This window comes from Pelecanus crispus, chromosome 1, assembly GCF_030463565.1.
Source record: "Pelecanus crispus isolate bPelCri1 chromosome 1, bPelCri1.pri, whole genome shotgun sequence".
Classification (NCBI taxonomy): domain Eukaryota; kingdom Metazoa; phylum Chordata; class Aves; order Pelecaniformes; family Pelecanidae; genus Pelecanus; species Pelecanus crispus.
Window position 1 is genome coordinate 29,220,046 of NC_134643.1, and position 17,372 is coordinate 29,237,417.

The 17,372-nt window shown below is 42.2% G+C and overlaps 1 protein-coding gene across 1 annotated transcript in view; it reads right to left on the reverse strand.

Annotated features, from left to right (window-relative positions):
- The window catches only part of TES (testin LIM domain protein), a 30,537-nt gene extending 13,663 nt beyond the window's left edge, over positions 1 to 16,874 (reverse strand). Inside the window, exons 1-2 of the mRNA XM_075717929.1 lie at positions 16,847 to 16,874; positions 4,330 to 4,415 (exon numbers count right to left, since the gene is read on the reverse strand). Coding sequence (XP_075574044.1) covers positions 4,330 to 4,415; positions 16,847 to 16,873 — 113 coding nt within the window. The 5' untranslated portion in view covers position 16,874. The remainder of the gene's footprint in view (positions 1 to 4,329; positions 4,416 to 16,846) is intronic.
- Positions 16,875 to 17,372: the final 498 nt, after the last annotated feature.

Below are 17,372 nucleotides of genomic sequence, written 5' to 3' on the forward strand. Positions count from 1 at the left end.
TGGGAAACACATTCCCTAAGAGCAAACATTTATCTAAGTAGCAGTCTCTTACAGCCAGCCTGCCCTGCTAATTTTGCAGAGGCAGTTTTGTAGTCTAAAAGAACACCTGAACTGAGAAGATTCTGCCCACTGCTGCTGCTACACTTGGACAGAAGCATGATTCTGAAGACAATTTTAAAAGCAAAAGCTATTAACACACTAAGATAAAGCAGTTAATTGTTTACTGTTCAGCTACCATTGTAGACCGTGGCTCTCATTGTATTAATTTTGCGTTCAGCTCACAACACCCAGGCTTTCAAACTTCAAAGGTTAGGAACAAATTTTACTAAGGGCTTTGTTCACCACCATTTCTGTACTAGCACAAATTAACAGTTCTGCACCTATATAGCCATCCCACACACTGTGCCAAGAATTATAGCACAAAGTGCTTAAAGAGCACTTGCCACTCCAGAAGAGGTATCTTCCACCTGCTCCCAGTATAGAGAAGAATGGTGTAGCAACTCCAGTCTGGCAGCAGGGTTTTACACAGAGTATACTCTGATTGTTTCATGTACTTTCTGATCTGATTCCCCAAAGGCAGCATGGATGCTCTTTTGTACAGAAGCACACAGAGAAATTACACCTAGCTCTTTGAGGTACACCACTTTTCACGTATTAGACCAGGAAAGAAGAATTAGATATCTGCTGAAGCTCCTCAGCTCCACCCAGGAGAGGGCAGTGTCACCCTTACACAGATCACAGCAAGGACTGCAGCCTGACCATGCTGCAAACACAACTACAGCTTTGCTTACCCTACTGGGTCTAGCTGGCATGCAGGCACCTGGCTTCACAGTGCCTGTATGGTGCTGTCTTGGATTTGTGGCTAAAACAGTGTTGATAGCACTTGCTGTTACTGAGCAGTGCTTGCACAGTGCCAGGGCTTTCTCTTTTTTGGACTCTATACCCACCTCCGCAAGTAAGCTGGGAGCGTGCACAGCTGACAAACTGGCCGCAGGGATACTCCATACCATGTAATGTCACGCTCAGCAATAAGATGGGAGTAGAAGATGAAGGCAGGGTTTCCGACTGCCGAAGTGTCCACTGCTTGGAGACTGGCTAGGCATCAGGCTGCTGGTGGGAGGTGGCAAGTGGCTGCCTTTGCATCACTTGGTTTTTTTTTTTTTTTCCTCCCTCCTCTTTCCTTCACCTGTTAAACTGACTTTATTTCAACCCATGAGTTTTCTCACTTTTATTCTACCTTTTTTCTCCCTCACCCCTCTGTGAGGGGACAGGGAGCGAGCAGCTGTGTGGGTGCTCGGCTGCTGGCTGGAGTCAACCCACCACAATTATTCTTCCCAACTTGTAACACTTTAACTACAATCCCTACTTCAACACTTATCTTTCACAGAGACACAATAGTGAAATTAGCGATTAAACTTGAACTGCTCCTGATCATTCATGTTATAAAGACTATATTCTGTCCATGTCTGCTATAGTTTGTTTCCACTTAAAATAGAAAGTTTCGGCTTTTAAGGCTAACATGACTAAGTGAACAGGTATTAGGGATCCATCCCTTTCTGTTCAAGTGGTGGAATCCCAAATCTCTGTATCATGTGAAGCATATTAATACATTTTTTTCCTTTGAAAACTGTTTACACAAAACTGATTTCAGACTTCAGATTCACACCCTTCCTGTCCCCAGTAGCAGCTCTGCTGGAGAAACAGCTGCCTTCTAACCCATTCTTGAATTGCCTCAATGGCTAACTTTTCAACTATTTCAGAGGTATGTGCCACATTTGTCTGACACCTAGATGATGCTTCTCAGACTACTTCTAGCCACCTTGTTTACCTGGTCGATCCTGTATCAACTAGATTTCCAAATTAAACCTTAATCTTAACTAAATTGCCACTGTTTTTATGTAGCTTTCATTCTTGCTTTTTAATCCACTGCTGTCTACAGGCTCTTGCTTTCTAGGACAGACAGTGCTCTGACAAGCTATGTATTCAGGACCTGGCAGAATGAGCCCTAACCACAGGAGCACAGTGAAATGTGTATGAAGAAACCACACACACAAAACCTCCAAATATATACACAGAAGCGGATACATTCTAGCTCAGTAAACACACTATTACATGACTAAATAACTTCAGGTGTTTTATGTCTTTTTACCCCAAATTCTTCCCTGTTGAATCATAAGCTAGTAATTAGAAGGTCTCTTAATAATAGGAACTAAGAAAAAGAGGACAGAAAGGTGGAGTTCAGAAAAAGTTAACTGGCCTAGCCCTTTTTTCTCCCCAACTTGTGTTTTCCCCACAGTGGCTCTAAACAAAGATCTTTCTCTCAAGTAGGAAGTGACAGTTTCTCATCTAACCATGGATAAACAACATTATTTACTCCTGCAAAACTTTTATTCTGTTTTATTGAATTACCTACATATGTTAACTGTGTTCTATTTTTCTAGTACCCCTACATGAGTCCCCTCAGTGACTGAGTGCATATTGAGTCTTCCCATACATTAATTTTTTCTATCTTTAGATGATCATGTTTGTTTATTTGTGTATTACCACTTCTTGTTCCACTTCATTATTTGTAAGTAGTTTCTATAGTTATATATTGCAGATACATAACTGAGAAGCTATATCCTCATCAACTTAGAGCAAGTTTTTGCTGTGGTCTGTTTCTCTGGTTATTTTCTAAATTGAGTCTCAGCTGCAGTCAAATACTTAGGTGAAGATGTAAAATCTCCTAGGCCTTATCTGCACCTGATGCCACTCTGGCTGGGATGTAAATACTACCTTAAAAAACCCCCACCCCACAAAATAAAACCCTGCTGCAGATATAGTTATGACTGTAGCTAAATAGCATTGGTGAAATGTAATTGTTGTCACTGCTAGCACTACTAACAATTATTTATTTTTTGTCCTTTGCAGGCTGATCCCTTTAAAAGGGATTTTTTTTTTAAAAATAAATCAGAATCACTAAGCTATATCTTAAAGCACACCCAGTATAATCAGTGAAGTGAGATAGCTAGACATATAATTTAAGGTTTCAGTAAGATAAGAACAGTCTTAATGTAATACAAAATTTCTGCAGAAGTAACAGCATAGACTATTTACTACAACTATCATCGGCTCTTACTGGTTTAGGAACAGGGCACCATCCAAGGCCAAGTACTATCTAGTTTACTTGAATTAAGACACTTCATTCCCCTCTAAGTCATTCGTAGATGTATACAAAGTTTCAACATCTTTTCAACATAGATAATTTTACCTGAAGTCTCAGATCAAAGCTTATGTTTTTGGTCAGGTGCTGAGAAAGCATCTTATTATTGAGATAAAGCACATGCCTTCCCTGTCATCTCTCTTACTGTAGGGTTACAGATGTTTTTACAAACCTACTTCAACTGTTTATTAAGCTAAAGCAAATGCTTCAGTAGAAGTACTACCATTGACTTCAGTGCAGATGAAACGTATGTTTGTAAGTGATTACATATTTAAACACTCTGTTGTAATGCATCTGAGAAGCCCTGGCCCTGAACCTAGGCACAGCTTCTTAGAATCATAGAATCATAGAATCATAGAATCATCTAGGTTGGAAAAGACCTTTAAGATCATCCAGTCCAACCATTAACCTACACTACCAAGCCCACTCTAGACTAATCAAGGGTAGACCAGACTAAACCATATCCCGAAGTGCCACATCTACCCGTTTTTTAAACGCCTCCAGGGATGGGGACTCCACCACCTCTCTGGGCAGCCTGTTCCAATGCCTGACCACCCTTTCCGTAAAGAAATTTTTCCTAATTTCCAGTCGAAACCTCCCCTGGCGCAGCTTAAGCCCATTTCCTCTTGTCCTATCGCTAGCTACTTGGGAGAAGAGACCAACACCCACCTCACTACAACCTCCTTTCAGGTAGTTGTAGAGAGCGATAAGGTCTCCCCTCAGCCTCCTCTTTTCCAGGCTAAACAACCCCAGTTCCCTCAGCCGCTCCTCATAAGGCCTGTGCTCCAGACCCTTCACCAGCTTCGTTGCCCGCCTCTGAACACGCTCCAGCACCTCAATGTCTTTCTTGTAGTGAGGGGCCCAAAACTGGACACAGTATTCCAGGTGCGGCCTCACCAGCGCCGAGTACAGGGGGACAATCACCTCCCTGCTCCTGCTGGCCACAGCATTCCTGATACAAGCCAGGATGCTGTTGGCCTTCTTGGCCACCTGGGCACACTGCTGGCTAAAGCATCTGAACAGTTTAATTGAAAGAGAGAACAAAAGCAGTTACTTACACATTGGCATACACATGCCAAGATCTGCAGTGCTGAGTCACAGCTTAAGAGACATCTGGTGTCACTTACCTCCAGAAATGAAGCTCAAATCCTTCACACTTATCCTTGCATTTTAAGCAGGGGGCACCAAATCCTTGCTCGTGGCCCAAGCCCATCTGTGTACGGAGGAAGATAACTACAGTCAGCTTCAAGAAATATGCTGCATGAATGACCTTACTACTGCCTTTATAATCCACAACTAAAGCAAAAGATTAAGCATTTGACTAAGCTGACATCAGGACAGTATTTTGGGGTCCGCTCACCTTTCTATTGTATCTACAAGAGCAACAGTGTTTGCACAAGCCTGTTCATAGGGTTGAGCGAGCAGGCAGAAAGTTAGCCTTAGCCAAAACCAAGTATTCTTCCGGTGACTTCTCTCCGTAGCCCAGCTTGCTCTGCAAGCTTCACACAAGGGATGAAGCAGATTCTTTGCAGCCCTTCCTTAGGTCTGTGGCTGTGAAACCACAGCAAGTGAGGCCATAAGACCTCGAGTCAAAGGACATTTAATCCAGCTGTCAGAACAAAGTGATTTGCAGTATACGAGTTGGCAAAATACAGGAGATCAAGAAATAAACAGATCCCACATTTATATGCGCTAACCTGGGCATCTGATAGGAATAAAGAAAACATCTATGTGATTAATATTCCTGAGTGTATTTGAGACTACTCTGATAGTGATTGAGAGCAGAACATACCCTTTACAATTACGTTTCAGCTGGACTAATACCAGCTTACTTTCTGAGGAGAAAAAGAAACAGCACAGTTAGCAAAAGCAATGACCATAAATGATATGCAAAGGGTTTCACTGCAAAAAGATTAAGAGGACAGATGACCAATTCATAATGCAGAGCAAATATGAGAGAATGTAAAAAATAGCACTGAGTAAAGGCCAGGTATTCACACAATATATCAACACATCAGCAAATTTAACTGAGTAACAGCCACTGGAAGTTCGAGGTGAAAAATAGACACCAAGCACCATAACTTATGCATTCGTATAACACAGTAAATTTAAAATGCCTCACTCCAGCTCTTTAAACTTTTGGGGAACATCGCTCTTAACTCAGACGGTTAAAGGACTATGGAACTGTGGCCGTGCCTGGGTGTGCAGGCTCATGCCCGACATGCAGAGGGGAACCCATGCCCACACTCCCACCCACCGCTCCGGCGGCATTAGGAGCGCTCCCAGTTAGCTGTGGGTAGATGCAGCGGGAGGGACAGTCATTGCAAAGGAGACAGCCCACCTCCAGTTTGGCTTTTACCATGAATGGAAAGTGAGCTAGCGCTGACAAGGTCTGGTACTAATCTTAGTTCTGGCAACAATAAGACAATGCCAGGCTTAATTAGATGTGTTGATACAGTTTTATTGTTAAGAAGTTTGCAATATACTCCAAGATGTCATACTGCTATTGTTGTACATACAAGGATATAAACAGCTCAACTTTCAACTTGTTTCTGTTCAAAATGAAGGAACAGATTATTCACAAACCACTTGCTCAACACAGACACATGATAAGATGCAGGGAAGACCAAGTTTTCAGTTATTTTATAATTTGAAGGATCATTGCCTCCACAGTCATTAGACATCCCTGAGGAAGTTACAAAACTTTCCTGCAGATTATGGTCTATTTAGGGAGAAGAGATACTTTGGTAGCTATTAAGCTACTGCTTGCAACTGCAGGGATAGCCAGAGGGACATGAAATTATTTCTTCCTTTCTTATCTGGAAAAAGAAATATAAGCCTGCTGTGATCACGGTGACATCTTTATCAGCCTAAAGGCTCAAGAAATTCACATGCTATAGGCACTAACCTGAAGCCAGACCGGTAGACATCTAAAATAAACATAACTTAACAAAGTTCTCTTCCATCAACTACATTTTTGTCTATGTTGGATATATAAAGCTAACAGGTTAATAATTTTGTCTCCACTGAAGATGGGTGTTTACAGGGGTCTTATCATCCGGAATCCAGAGCCCTGCCATACACACACTGTACCTCATGTACACACACACCATACATCAGAAAACAATTGAGCACCCTTGTCAAGTCACACACTAAAAGAACAAAATGTTGGCCAGGATGTTCTCTAAAGAGAAAGAGGAAGCTAAAGTAACACAAAACAATTGCTTTTTTTTTTTTCCCTCTTCTCCAGGACAGGTTGGTTTTTATTTGGGGTTGGTTGGGTTTTTTCGGTTGGTTTTTAAAATCATCCTCCCTAAGAAGCTGTTAAACTTAAAATGTGCTTGCAATGCCCTAAAAACCAAAAAACCCCTAACTTCCCCCCCGCTCCCCCCCCCCCCCAAAAAAAAAGCAAAGCCAACATTAACCCACTCTCTCTAGCTGTTATTTCAGCTACAAACTGGCATTACTTCTCTATGCTTGGTCTCTCCCCTCCTTTAAAAAGGGGGGAAGGTGGAGAAAGGGGAACTTTGATTAAATTATAATTATTAGTGTTGTAATTAGAAGGCTTAGTGCTGTATACACAAGTGATCCTAAGTTTCTATCATACAGTACACAGAGAAATAGTTAAGCAATGTTAAGACATTGCAAGATTTCCTAAAACAGAATCTGAACTGCAAGTAAGAACATAAAAATGTTTTTTTCCAATTTATTAATATAATTTCCAAGCCTCCTGACATTTAAAGGCTTTTAAGCTAAAAATACCTCTCCAGAAGCAAATTAAGCAGAGGAAATATGTGCCCTCTAAACACTCCACCCAAAACATACTCCCTTCTCCAGGCTAAACGGACAACAATCAGCCAGCCTACTTGCATCTTCACAACCAGCAATCTCAGTGAAGATTTCTTCAAAAATACAGGATTCCACATTCCCTCCCCAGTAATAAAGAGCACATCATTAAGTAAATGCTTATGCAGCTTGAGACAAATAAACTGAATTAGCAAGTGAGATAGACTTCTTCTGAAATGTATGTCTCAGTTTGCTGCAAAGGAGAAAGGGGATGGCCTTCCTATATGCAATGCCTGGCCACCTTATGGAAAAGGTTTAGCTCAAAACTAAGGGCCACATTAAGAACTGAATTGGACGCGATTCCAGATGCACACGCAGCCTCTAACTGTGTTCTGACAGAGATGTGGCCGCTTGCCAAAAATAAAGATATGAAACAACAATAGCACACAGTGCTTTTGAGTTTGCCTGTCTAACAGCCCGTGCATGTCAAATATTCCTCCACAGTGCTGTAGCAGGACCTGTCTCAGTGGTAAGGAAGTCTCAGCTTCAAAGGTGACTGTTTCCTCTTCAGCAGCCAGTTCTGCTGTAATTTGGGAAATTCATAGAATGCTTTGGGTTGGAAGGGACCTTTAGAGGTCATCTATCCCAACCCCCCTGCAGCGAGCACGGACAGCTTTAACCAGATCAGGTTGCTCAGAGCCCCGTCCAACCTGACCTGGAATGTTGCCAGGGATGGGGCCTCCACCACCTCTCTGGGCAACCTGGTCCAGTGTTTCACCACCCTCATTGTAAAAAATTTCTTTCTTATATCCAGTCTAAATCTATTCTTCTTGAGTTTAAAGCCATTAGTCCTTGTCCTGTCACAACAGGCCTTGCTAAAAAGATTGTCCTCATCCTTCCTATAGGAAGGCTGGCAGCCTTCTCTTCTCCAGGCTGAACAACCCCAACTCTCTCAGCCTGCTCTCGTAGGAGACGTGTCCCAGCCCTCGGATCATTTTTGTGGCCCTTTGAATTCAGAGAGCTTAAAGCTCCAGTGTGCTTCTTCACTGCTGTCGTCTATGTTTAATCCCCATGCCTTCTGCCCCATGGCTGGCTCCGTGCTGGAGCAGCCAGAGATCCAGAGGAGGCTGAGCATGTACTGGAGTGGGAGTGCGTGCCTGAGAACAGGAGGGAACCCATTTTCCCCATAAATGGAGTTATGGGAGAAATGGCACGGACAGGTCAGCTGAAATACTGCCAGAAGAAGGTTCCTGCCTGTCTACTGCCATTAATTTTCATTTTACAGCAAAAGCTATTCAAACCCATCTGGTACTACCAACATACCCAATACAGATTTAAATAGCCTGAGTACATAAGATGATATAAATATGGTTGAGATCATCCATTGCATACTGCTTTCAAGATTAAATAGTCCTCAAGGGCAAAGAATTTTAAATGGTTACAGCCACATGAGACTTAGTGAAAGACTGCCCCATTTCATGTCAGACTGGAATCCAGCATCAAAAGTTAGCTATCTTTACATTAGGGAGCCATGTATAGAAGCTTACTGTCATCTTAAAAACCCAAATGGTCCAATTCAAGTGTCTAATAATTTGTTCAGGTGGGCAAGAGAAACACTGCAGTTGCTATGAAACTAGTTTAAAGCTGGCTTATCAGAAGGGTTTATTGTTAAGTTTATTGAACATGACCAAGAATGAAAGTCCAACAAATCCTGTTTCTTTCTTCTATTAATTTAAACCCACCAGCAAATGTTGAAGTCCTGATTCATTGCAATTTTAGAATAGTAATTTCAGAGTTTGTATTCCTGTAAATACAGCAGATTCCACAGACCATCAGACAACAAAACATCTCCCCACATGGGACACTATGAAAAAAATAAATCACGGATGCAAACAGATTATGCCTGAAGAGGTAGATGGCCAATTTAGTCTGCAGGCTGATACAAATGCAACTGTATTTTGTCAGCTACAGTTTCTCTTATGTGGTTAAATATGGATAAGTTTGTTAACAAGTTTGCTCCTACATGAAGCCAACTGTGCCGCAGCTCACAGTGCCGGTAAAAAAATAGTGTTGTAATGAATGGAGGATCAGCTTTTTAATAGTTAAAAAAAGTATAAAGTCACAGAACTCACATTATTGTTGATGGTTACAGGAAAAACAAAGACAAACCCTAAGAAATCTTAGATTAATTAAAACCTAAGACAGAGCAGCAGTTTTTAAAGCTTGCCTGTACTTGCTTTTAATGAGCATAGATGATTTTAAGTTGAAAGGGCTCTCTGAGGGTCACCCAACTGCCCACAAAGAGCAGGTGCAAACAAACTCAGATTTGACCAGGGCCTTGTCCAAATGCACATTCAACAGCCTACTACAACATTGGACCTCACGGAGGAAAGAAAATCTATACGTTTAAACAGAATTTCTCATGTTGCAGCTTCTGCCCACTGCCTCATATTGTCACTGTACAGTGACTAGTGTCTGATTCCCTCCTGCTAAGCAGCTGGGCACAAATGATACGAAGGGTATCCTGACAGAATTCCACTGGAAGTCTTTAATTATTTTAATAGTTACCATTTAATAGTCATCACACCCAGCACAAATATAGCCCTCGAATAAAGCTCTAGGTCTCCCTTCCACAAGACTTCTTCTGCCTCCCGTCCCACCAAAAGACCAGAGCTAACTCGGGTCTTGGCTCCTTTTCCTTCCCCCCCCGCCAAGGGGACTCCTCTTAACACCAGAGAGGTGAGCTGGATTAGTCTTTCACCTTGCCACAGACAGTAAGGTGCAATACCATGCTTTGTCTCTGCAGAAGATCAGAAGTCCTTCCACTGTTTGAGACCTCTCTAGCATTTGAAAGGTTGTGGCCATACAGTGAGAAAGTTGTCACTAGTGGGCTGTGATAATTAACAGCGAGCCCCAGAACAGACTTAAATCCTCTTCACTGTCTTTTTGCAGATCTTTCTCCTGTGCCCTTGAGTGGTCCAAGGGCAGAAGTGAAGAGATCCATGCAAAGCTGTTCTTGGATTTAGCATAAACCCCCAGGGATCTTCTGCTTTGATAATTACCTAACTATTGACCTATTTGGATGTTTCGGGGTCCATGTGAAGTGATAGTTTCCCATTTCCAAAGGAGGCTTGAGAAAAACACCTGAGTAACACAATAGAACAGATTTCTAACATATCCTAATGTACCTTAGGAACTTCCAAAGAAGTCAAGGTAAAGCCAAGTATGCAAAACACCCCCAAAAAATGTGAGAACAAGACACATCAGAAATCTCATGAGCCGAGACCTGATCTTGTATCACTACTTTCTGTACCAGCAGAAGTCTTCTCTAGTAGGGAAACACAACAAACTGGAAATTAAAATAGGTTACAGCATTTAAACTTTAAAAACAGAAGAGCAATGCTATTTCTTATGATTCCAGGATGAAAAAAAGCAAACACAGAAGACATGATTATATCTGGACAGTGCTCTTATAAGACTTCTACAGCCACTGTCTGAGAAGAGAGAAAAAAGTTTCATCTGTAGTGAAGAGCAGTATCCCACAGACCGCTCTATATTTGTTACTATTTAGCATGTCTATTAAAATTGATGGCAAGTCCGTCCTAGCTATTTTTAAATATGCATTTAGATTTAGGGAAAAGTTGACTGGATTTAGATGTAGAATCTTGGGTAAGGAAGTCCATTTGCACAGAAAAAAAAAGGATGCCAAAAAGTGGTTGCATCCAAGAAAAATATTTGAAAGATGATCTGGGCAGAATGGGCAGAAGAGTAAATCACGGAGCTGCAGCAGCCTATGATAGTGCACAAGTGCTAAGAATTTATTTTATTGTGATGTCTTCAACTAAATATGAAACAGCTCAGAATATAAATATTTAAGACACTGCTACACAGTCTACTGTCAAAAGACTAACAGCTATTAAAGATAGCTCAGCTGGATAGAAAACAAGTGGTGTTTATTCCCAAAGTCCAGTATTACACTAGCTAAGTTTGAATGCAGTTGTCATGCACTATAACACTGTCTATAAATCTCCAATACAGCACTATCCATCACCCAATGCTGCAGAGGCATTTTCACAATACTTGAGTATTTTGTTTTGACATCAGCACTCTTGCCCAGTTGCATCTTCTAATATTAGGTTTTCAGAAGCAGACATGGAAATCTATGTATTCACTTATTAGCATATTTAGTCATGCAGGAAAGTACATGCTTTTTTTCCAGCCAGTGCTTTTAGAAGCTGCAACTAGACAACCTCAGACTTGAAAACAAGGTGCAAAGGGAAGGTTAGGCAGACTTTAATAAACAAGACAACCAGAAATACGCATACAGCAGTACCAGAGTACAGTTACATGTGATATAATCTGGAATTCTCATGACAGAAGCCTTCTTACTCTCTTGACCCTATTAATTTGAACAGGTATAAGACCCTAGAGATAACAGGCATGACAAGCTCTCATCTTCACACCCCTACTCTACCTGCTGGTCTCCAGCACCTATAAGAATGTCACCAACTCTTCATGCTAGTGGAAAGTATATATTAGAGGTTTTATACATATACCCCTTATATAAAACATAAATATATATTGTGTGTATATATATACACTATATATATACACAACCCCAAACATGCATATCTATTTAAAATAGATTATAAAAATATAACTACAGCACGATATATATTTACATCCACCCCATTACATCTGTAAACTCTGCATTTGCTAGGAAGAAGCCATTAATTTGCACGAAGTGTTCCATATACTTCCTTGAGGTACAAGTGTGTTTTTAAGCAAATTTTACCAACAAAACTTCATTCATAATTGCTACTCACTGTTATTATTATTTTACTTAGAGGAAAGGAAAAACATTTCTTTTTTTCAGGAACACTTGCAGAAACAGATCTTTGTTCCTTTAATGACAGAATACTTTTAAGTTAAAGTCAGTTCATTTTCCATCTCACTGTTTAATACTTGGCTTCCAATTATCCATATCAAAGAAAGTTTCACCTGATCTCAGAAGTCATGCAGCCCTGCATCCAAGGAGTTTCTTGGCTTGCTATTCAGGCATTTCATGATATTTTATGGTCAAACACCTGGGGAGTACTTTCACCAGAAAAAAGTAAAAAAGTTTAATTTAGCCTTGCTGTCTTTGCCAAGCTGATATCCAGGAACGAGGACAAAAAATAACTAGGGGAGCACCTTCAGACAGGTGTTCCAGAAAACAATTCACATCAGTATTTTGAGGGGAAAAATCCCACCACAACATATGCAGGAAGCAGTTACTCAGTTTCCTTGTTAACAACACTGAAGTAGTTCTCACATCTCCACACTTGTTTTCATACTACTCCTTGCAGGCAAAACTCACCCATGAATAAATTTGCATTTCCTTGATCTTACTACACATAAGAAACAGCAAAAAAAGCTCGACTATCATGGGTTTCCATGGCAGTAACACCAAAACAAACAGTGACATCAACAGGAAGCGTAGCCCAGCAGATATTACTAAATCATGCTTTGCAAAACATGAAAAAGTTGACTTTGCTCCTATACATGCTTTATTCACCGTTCATTTATCAACGAGCATTACAGTTGTTGACTTAACAATGTCTAAAGCACTCTATGTTTGGTTTTCCACCATAACAGAACAAACCAAGACTCACACCCATGGAAAAACCACGCAGACATTTCATATTGAAGAAGTTGCACCTCTTCCCCTAAAAAACTCCTCTGCCCCTTCACCATTGCAATCACAAAGTTCCTTTTATAAAGAAGTATTATACTGTAAAACCTTATACAGAGCAGACTGACTGCCAGGTTCTTATTTTCTCTAGTGAAGCACGAGACCATGCTGCCAGCAGGACTGCAAAGCGGGACCATGACCTACTGATTCATTTTACCAAGTTCAGGGAGGTGACAGACAGGGCAGGAATCCAGACTACCAGAACTTTGTTCTAGCAGGGTCTTCAACAAAAAGCACTAAATCTTCATTTTTCCTATACCCTCAAAGCAAGGTTTTAGAACACAGCACACATTGTATTTGGGAGAAATAGCAGTCTGTTCATTGCACAAGTACTTTTCAAGCTGGAGCTACTGTTTTTAGGCTTCAGCTCTGTTGTGCAGTCTCTTTGTATGTACAAAGCTATCTTCGTGATCCTCAAATGCAACAGTAAATCCAATTCCTCCTAAGAAAAAGGAGAAAACTGTACAGTCAGCCTTAAACTTCACACTCCCTTTAAAGGGAGTGTATAACAGACAGTAAGGAATTGGACTTCAGATTTACATTGCAGCCAAAAAGACTGTCTTGCAACTGTATTTTCCCCCACTATTCACTGCCAGATATATGCCAGTTATTTCACCTCTTTAAGAAGCATGGTGACCTGACTACAAAAAAGTTACACATTATTCCACATATATGTACATGTTCTGCATATATTCTCAGTGCCAAAAATTCAACATGAAATTTGTCTTTCTTGCGTTTTTTTTTTTTTTTTTTTTTTTTTTTACAAGACAGCAAACATATAAGCTATTTACTGCTAAAAGGATGGGTTTGAAATTGTGGCAGGTGGGGCAGAAACTTCCTGCTGAAGGACAGGTAGGCTGTTTCAGCCCTAGTGGGCTTATACTGGAAAGGAAGCAATTCCTGTCACATGAACTGTGCTAGAACTGTTAAATTTGGGGAGGGAGGGGGAAAAAAAAAAAAAAAAATATATCAACACTGAAAACAGACTTTCCTGAGCCAGTTCAGAAGTGTCTTTTCTCTTCATACAAACCCAGACACATAGATATAAATGCACTATTCACATATATGTGCATGTCTTTCTCCAGTACAGTACCAGCCCCTTGAAAGCCAACAGCAGCTTTCCAAAGAGGCAATGAAGAAGCTCACAACTGAAGAACAGACTCATGGACTACTGACACTTGGAGAAATCTTAGAAATGTCACCTTGGAAACGTCACCTCTTGAATTTTCTAGCAGCAGAAAATAGCCCCATTACATTACCCTGTGCAGTTATACATTAGCAGTTGTGGGTGGGGGAAGAAGTTGTTCTTTTACAGTACCGGCTGGGTGTCTGAGCCCCGTTGCCGCACCCTGCTCCACGGGGCCTTCATTTCCCTCTGCTCTGCTGAATGCCAGGGTTACAAAACAGCCAACTTCTAAACTCAGAGTTCAAAAGGGCAAGGGAATGGCAACTTATTTGGGCACGTGGCAATTCCTGCTTTATTCTGCTGAATCTTCTTGGAACTTCCTACCCAACAGGCAGGTCAGCCAGTCATTAGTCCCTAATTTACCTTAATTTGCCAGGCGGTAAATAGGCACAAGTTGCTACAAAGTAAAAAGTTAACATAAGGCAGCAAGCAGATTTTGTGAAAGGACTCAAATTATTTCAGCCCAGGTTGCAGGACATGAAAATAGGGATGAGAGCCACAATGATGGACTAAAATCTGACAGGGCCATCTCTACCTCAACACAAGTTTATCTTAAAGGCCAAGTGGTTTACTGGTTTTGATAAACTCAACTGGAAACTTCTCAGAATGTTCTTCCACCTTTCAAGAAAGGGGGAAGTTGGAAAAAAAAAAAAGAGAAGTAAAAGATGAGGAAACAAACAGGTTGAGAATAGGAATTAAAGGATGGAGAGACTGAAGACATGCAGCTTTTGCAGAGTTGATGCGATTCATTCATTCCAGCATACAAAATCTGAAAAAGTCTTGATTAAGTAAGTATCGGTAGTCAAAAAAGACGAAAAGGACTTAGTACTGAACACACTGGTACATAGCAAAGCTTCCCAGTTCTCCCTGCATTGACTTCTCACAGATCCTTGTCTGTTCTCTTGGGAAATGAGCTTCACCCAAGCTATAAAGAGAAACAAGGGCATGAGGAGATGTGAACAAGGGAGAGGAGACAGAAGAAGAACAGAAGTAGTTTTCTGAACATATGTAGAGTAGAAACAGAGAAAACATGAAGTTCTTCACATCATAAACATCTCTTAACAGTATTAAAGCTGAACAAAATAGAAAATAAAAATTACTTCCTACAAACAGAGCTTTCCTGGTTTCTTTTGTGGCACCAGCTTCCACATTTGTCTGAGCAGGTTCAGAAAAGTTTTCAGGAATCTTTGAAGTTGATGAAGGGGAAGAGTGAAAAATGACCAAAGAAACAGATGGCAAAAATAGTAAAATAAACTTACAACACACACAACTACGCAATAATTACAGTGCAATTTAAAGCAGATGTTCAGCAACTACAAGTTCACTCAAACCAAGACTCCACTATCAGAAGAATTTTATCAGTATTTCACAGCAAACTGATTTATTTTCTCTTTAGATGGAGAAATTCTGAATAGCAATGCTCTATCTTCCACAAATATGCATCTCTCCCCTCCTAGAGTTCAAAAAAAACTTTCAGTGAGCAAGCTTCGTGACAACATCAAGTTTAAGTTTTAAAATGTGCTTAGAATATATACACAAATCTACTCAAGCAGGTTGTTTTCATTACGTACAAGCAGTCACGCAAAGGGGACAACCCTGTGCACAGAACTAGCTTCTGTGGACAGTGACAGTACTTAGCTACACCCATCTATACACCAACCGCCTAATGTTGACTGGGGGATGAGATATGTAGTTTCTCCAAACCAGGATCCTCATCCAGGTGACGTTATCACATGGTGACATCACTCGGAGAAAGCTGTAACCCAAGGCTAACCTGCTTCAATAGGATTCAACCTTGACTTAACAGGTAGCCTTCCACGCTGCACAACTACTTCCATATCTGGGTCAGTTTCTAGCCTACAAGTTGGAAAAAGCACACAGGTATCGAAAAGCACATATGCATACTTTAAAAGGAGTTACTACCCTTAAGTATAACAATTCAGGAATATTAACCACATGTGTCTATGCAACATGCATTTCAAAAGACTAGTTCTGCTGTACGAGTGAGGGTTATGTACAGATTTAACCCATGTTCATATATAAAGCTTCTTCTGCCTTGATCAAACAGTCTGAAAACAGATACTGTAAAGAAGTTCTTATTAAAAGAAGTCATTGCTTAAGTGCTGCATCTAATTTGCAAAAGCACTAGAAGCAAAGATTCAGAGGTGTGTCCCACATGAAATCAGTTTTACATATGAAGTTTTAAATAGCAAGTTTTGGAAAGAGATCTAATACAACTGGATTACTTATCACTTTCTGTTACTCATCCTTCACTGCTTGCCAGTTTGACTCCAAATTAACTAGTCAATAGGCTTTAAAAAAAGAAAAAAACCACAAAAAACCAAAAAACACAACAAAACCAAAAACCAACCCCTAAGTTTCCATCTCAGGAGGGCAATCCACACAAATGCTGACAACACATTTGCAATGGGCTAGTCGCATCAAAGGTCAGAAAATAATCTTCAGCGTAGCTGTGAACAGCGTTCCCGTTGCACGCAATTAATTTAGGTTTCGCATATAGCAGCATGCACAGAGCACATACCTGAGCACAAGTATTAGGTCACAGCTTTTGCGGGGAGGGGGGAAGAGTGGGGACAACACACGACACATGGTTTTACTTAAAAGACAGCAATGCTTGCGCACAGGCGAAGGGTACCCACTCGGCTACCTGGGGAACGAACTGCAGCGCCTTAATTAGCGTCGGAAGCAGGGGAGGAGATTTTTATTCCGCTGGAGGGCGAGGCGCCGGCGGCAGCGGAAGGTCGTTCCGCAGGCAGCTTCCCTGCCTCCCACCTTCCACCCTCACCCTCTGCGGTGGGGCGATGGGGCTGAGAGGGAGGGGCAGGGCGCCGGGGGAGGGGGGGGGACACGGACGCCAGCGGAGCCCCCACTCCCTGGGGAGCGGGACAGGTAACGCGGCGGGCAGCCCGCACCTCACCTTTTTCACTTTACTCTCCAGGTCCATGCTGCTGCTGCTGCTGCTGCTGCTGCTGTTGGGCCTGGCCGCGCTCCGGAGCGGGGCGTGAGGCGGCTCCCGGGCGGCGACGCCGGGCTGGGGCGCGCGAAGGCGGGGCAGCTCGCGCCGGCCCTCGCACCCGCTGCCGCCGCCGCACTCAAACTTCCGCTGCCCGGCGGCAGTGGCTGCAGCCGAACAAAGGCAGGGCGGCAGCCAATCCGCTCGGCCGCCCGCCGGGCCGCCAGCCAATCAGCCGCCGCCGCCGCGCCGCCCTGGCCCGCCCCGCCTGCCCCGCCCGTCCCGGTGCCGGCGGCGGGGGAGCTGCGGCGGGCAGGGGGCCCGCCCGCGGGCAGGGCTTTGAGTCATCGCCGGCGGCTGCTGCCGTCATGGGGAAGGCATCTGCTGGCGCAGCGGTTTACCTTCGCGTACGGGCGGCTGGAAACGCGGTGCCTCCCGAAGGAAGGGGGGGAAAAGAAAAAAAAAAAAAAAAAAATATCCCTGACTGTGA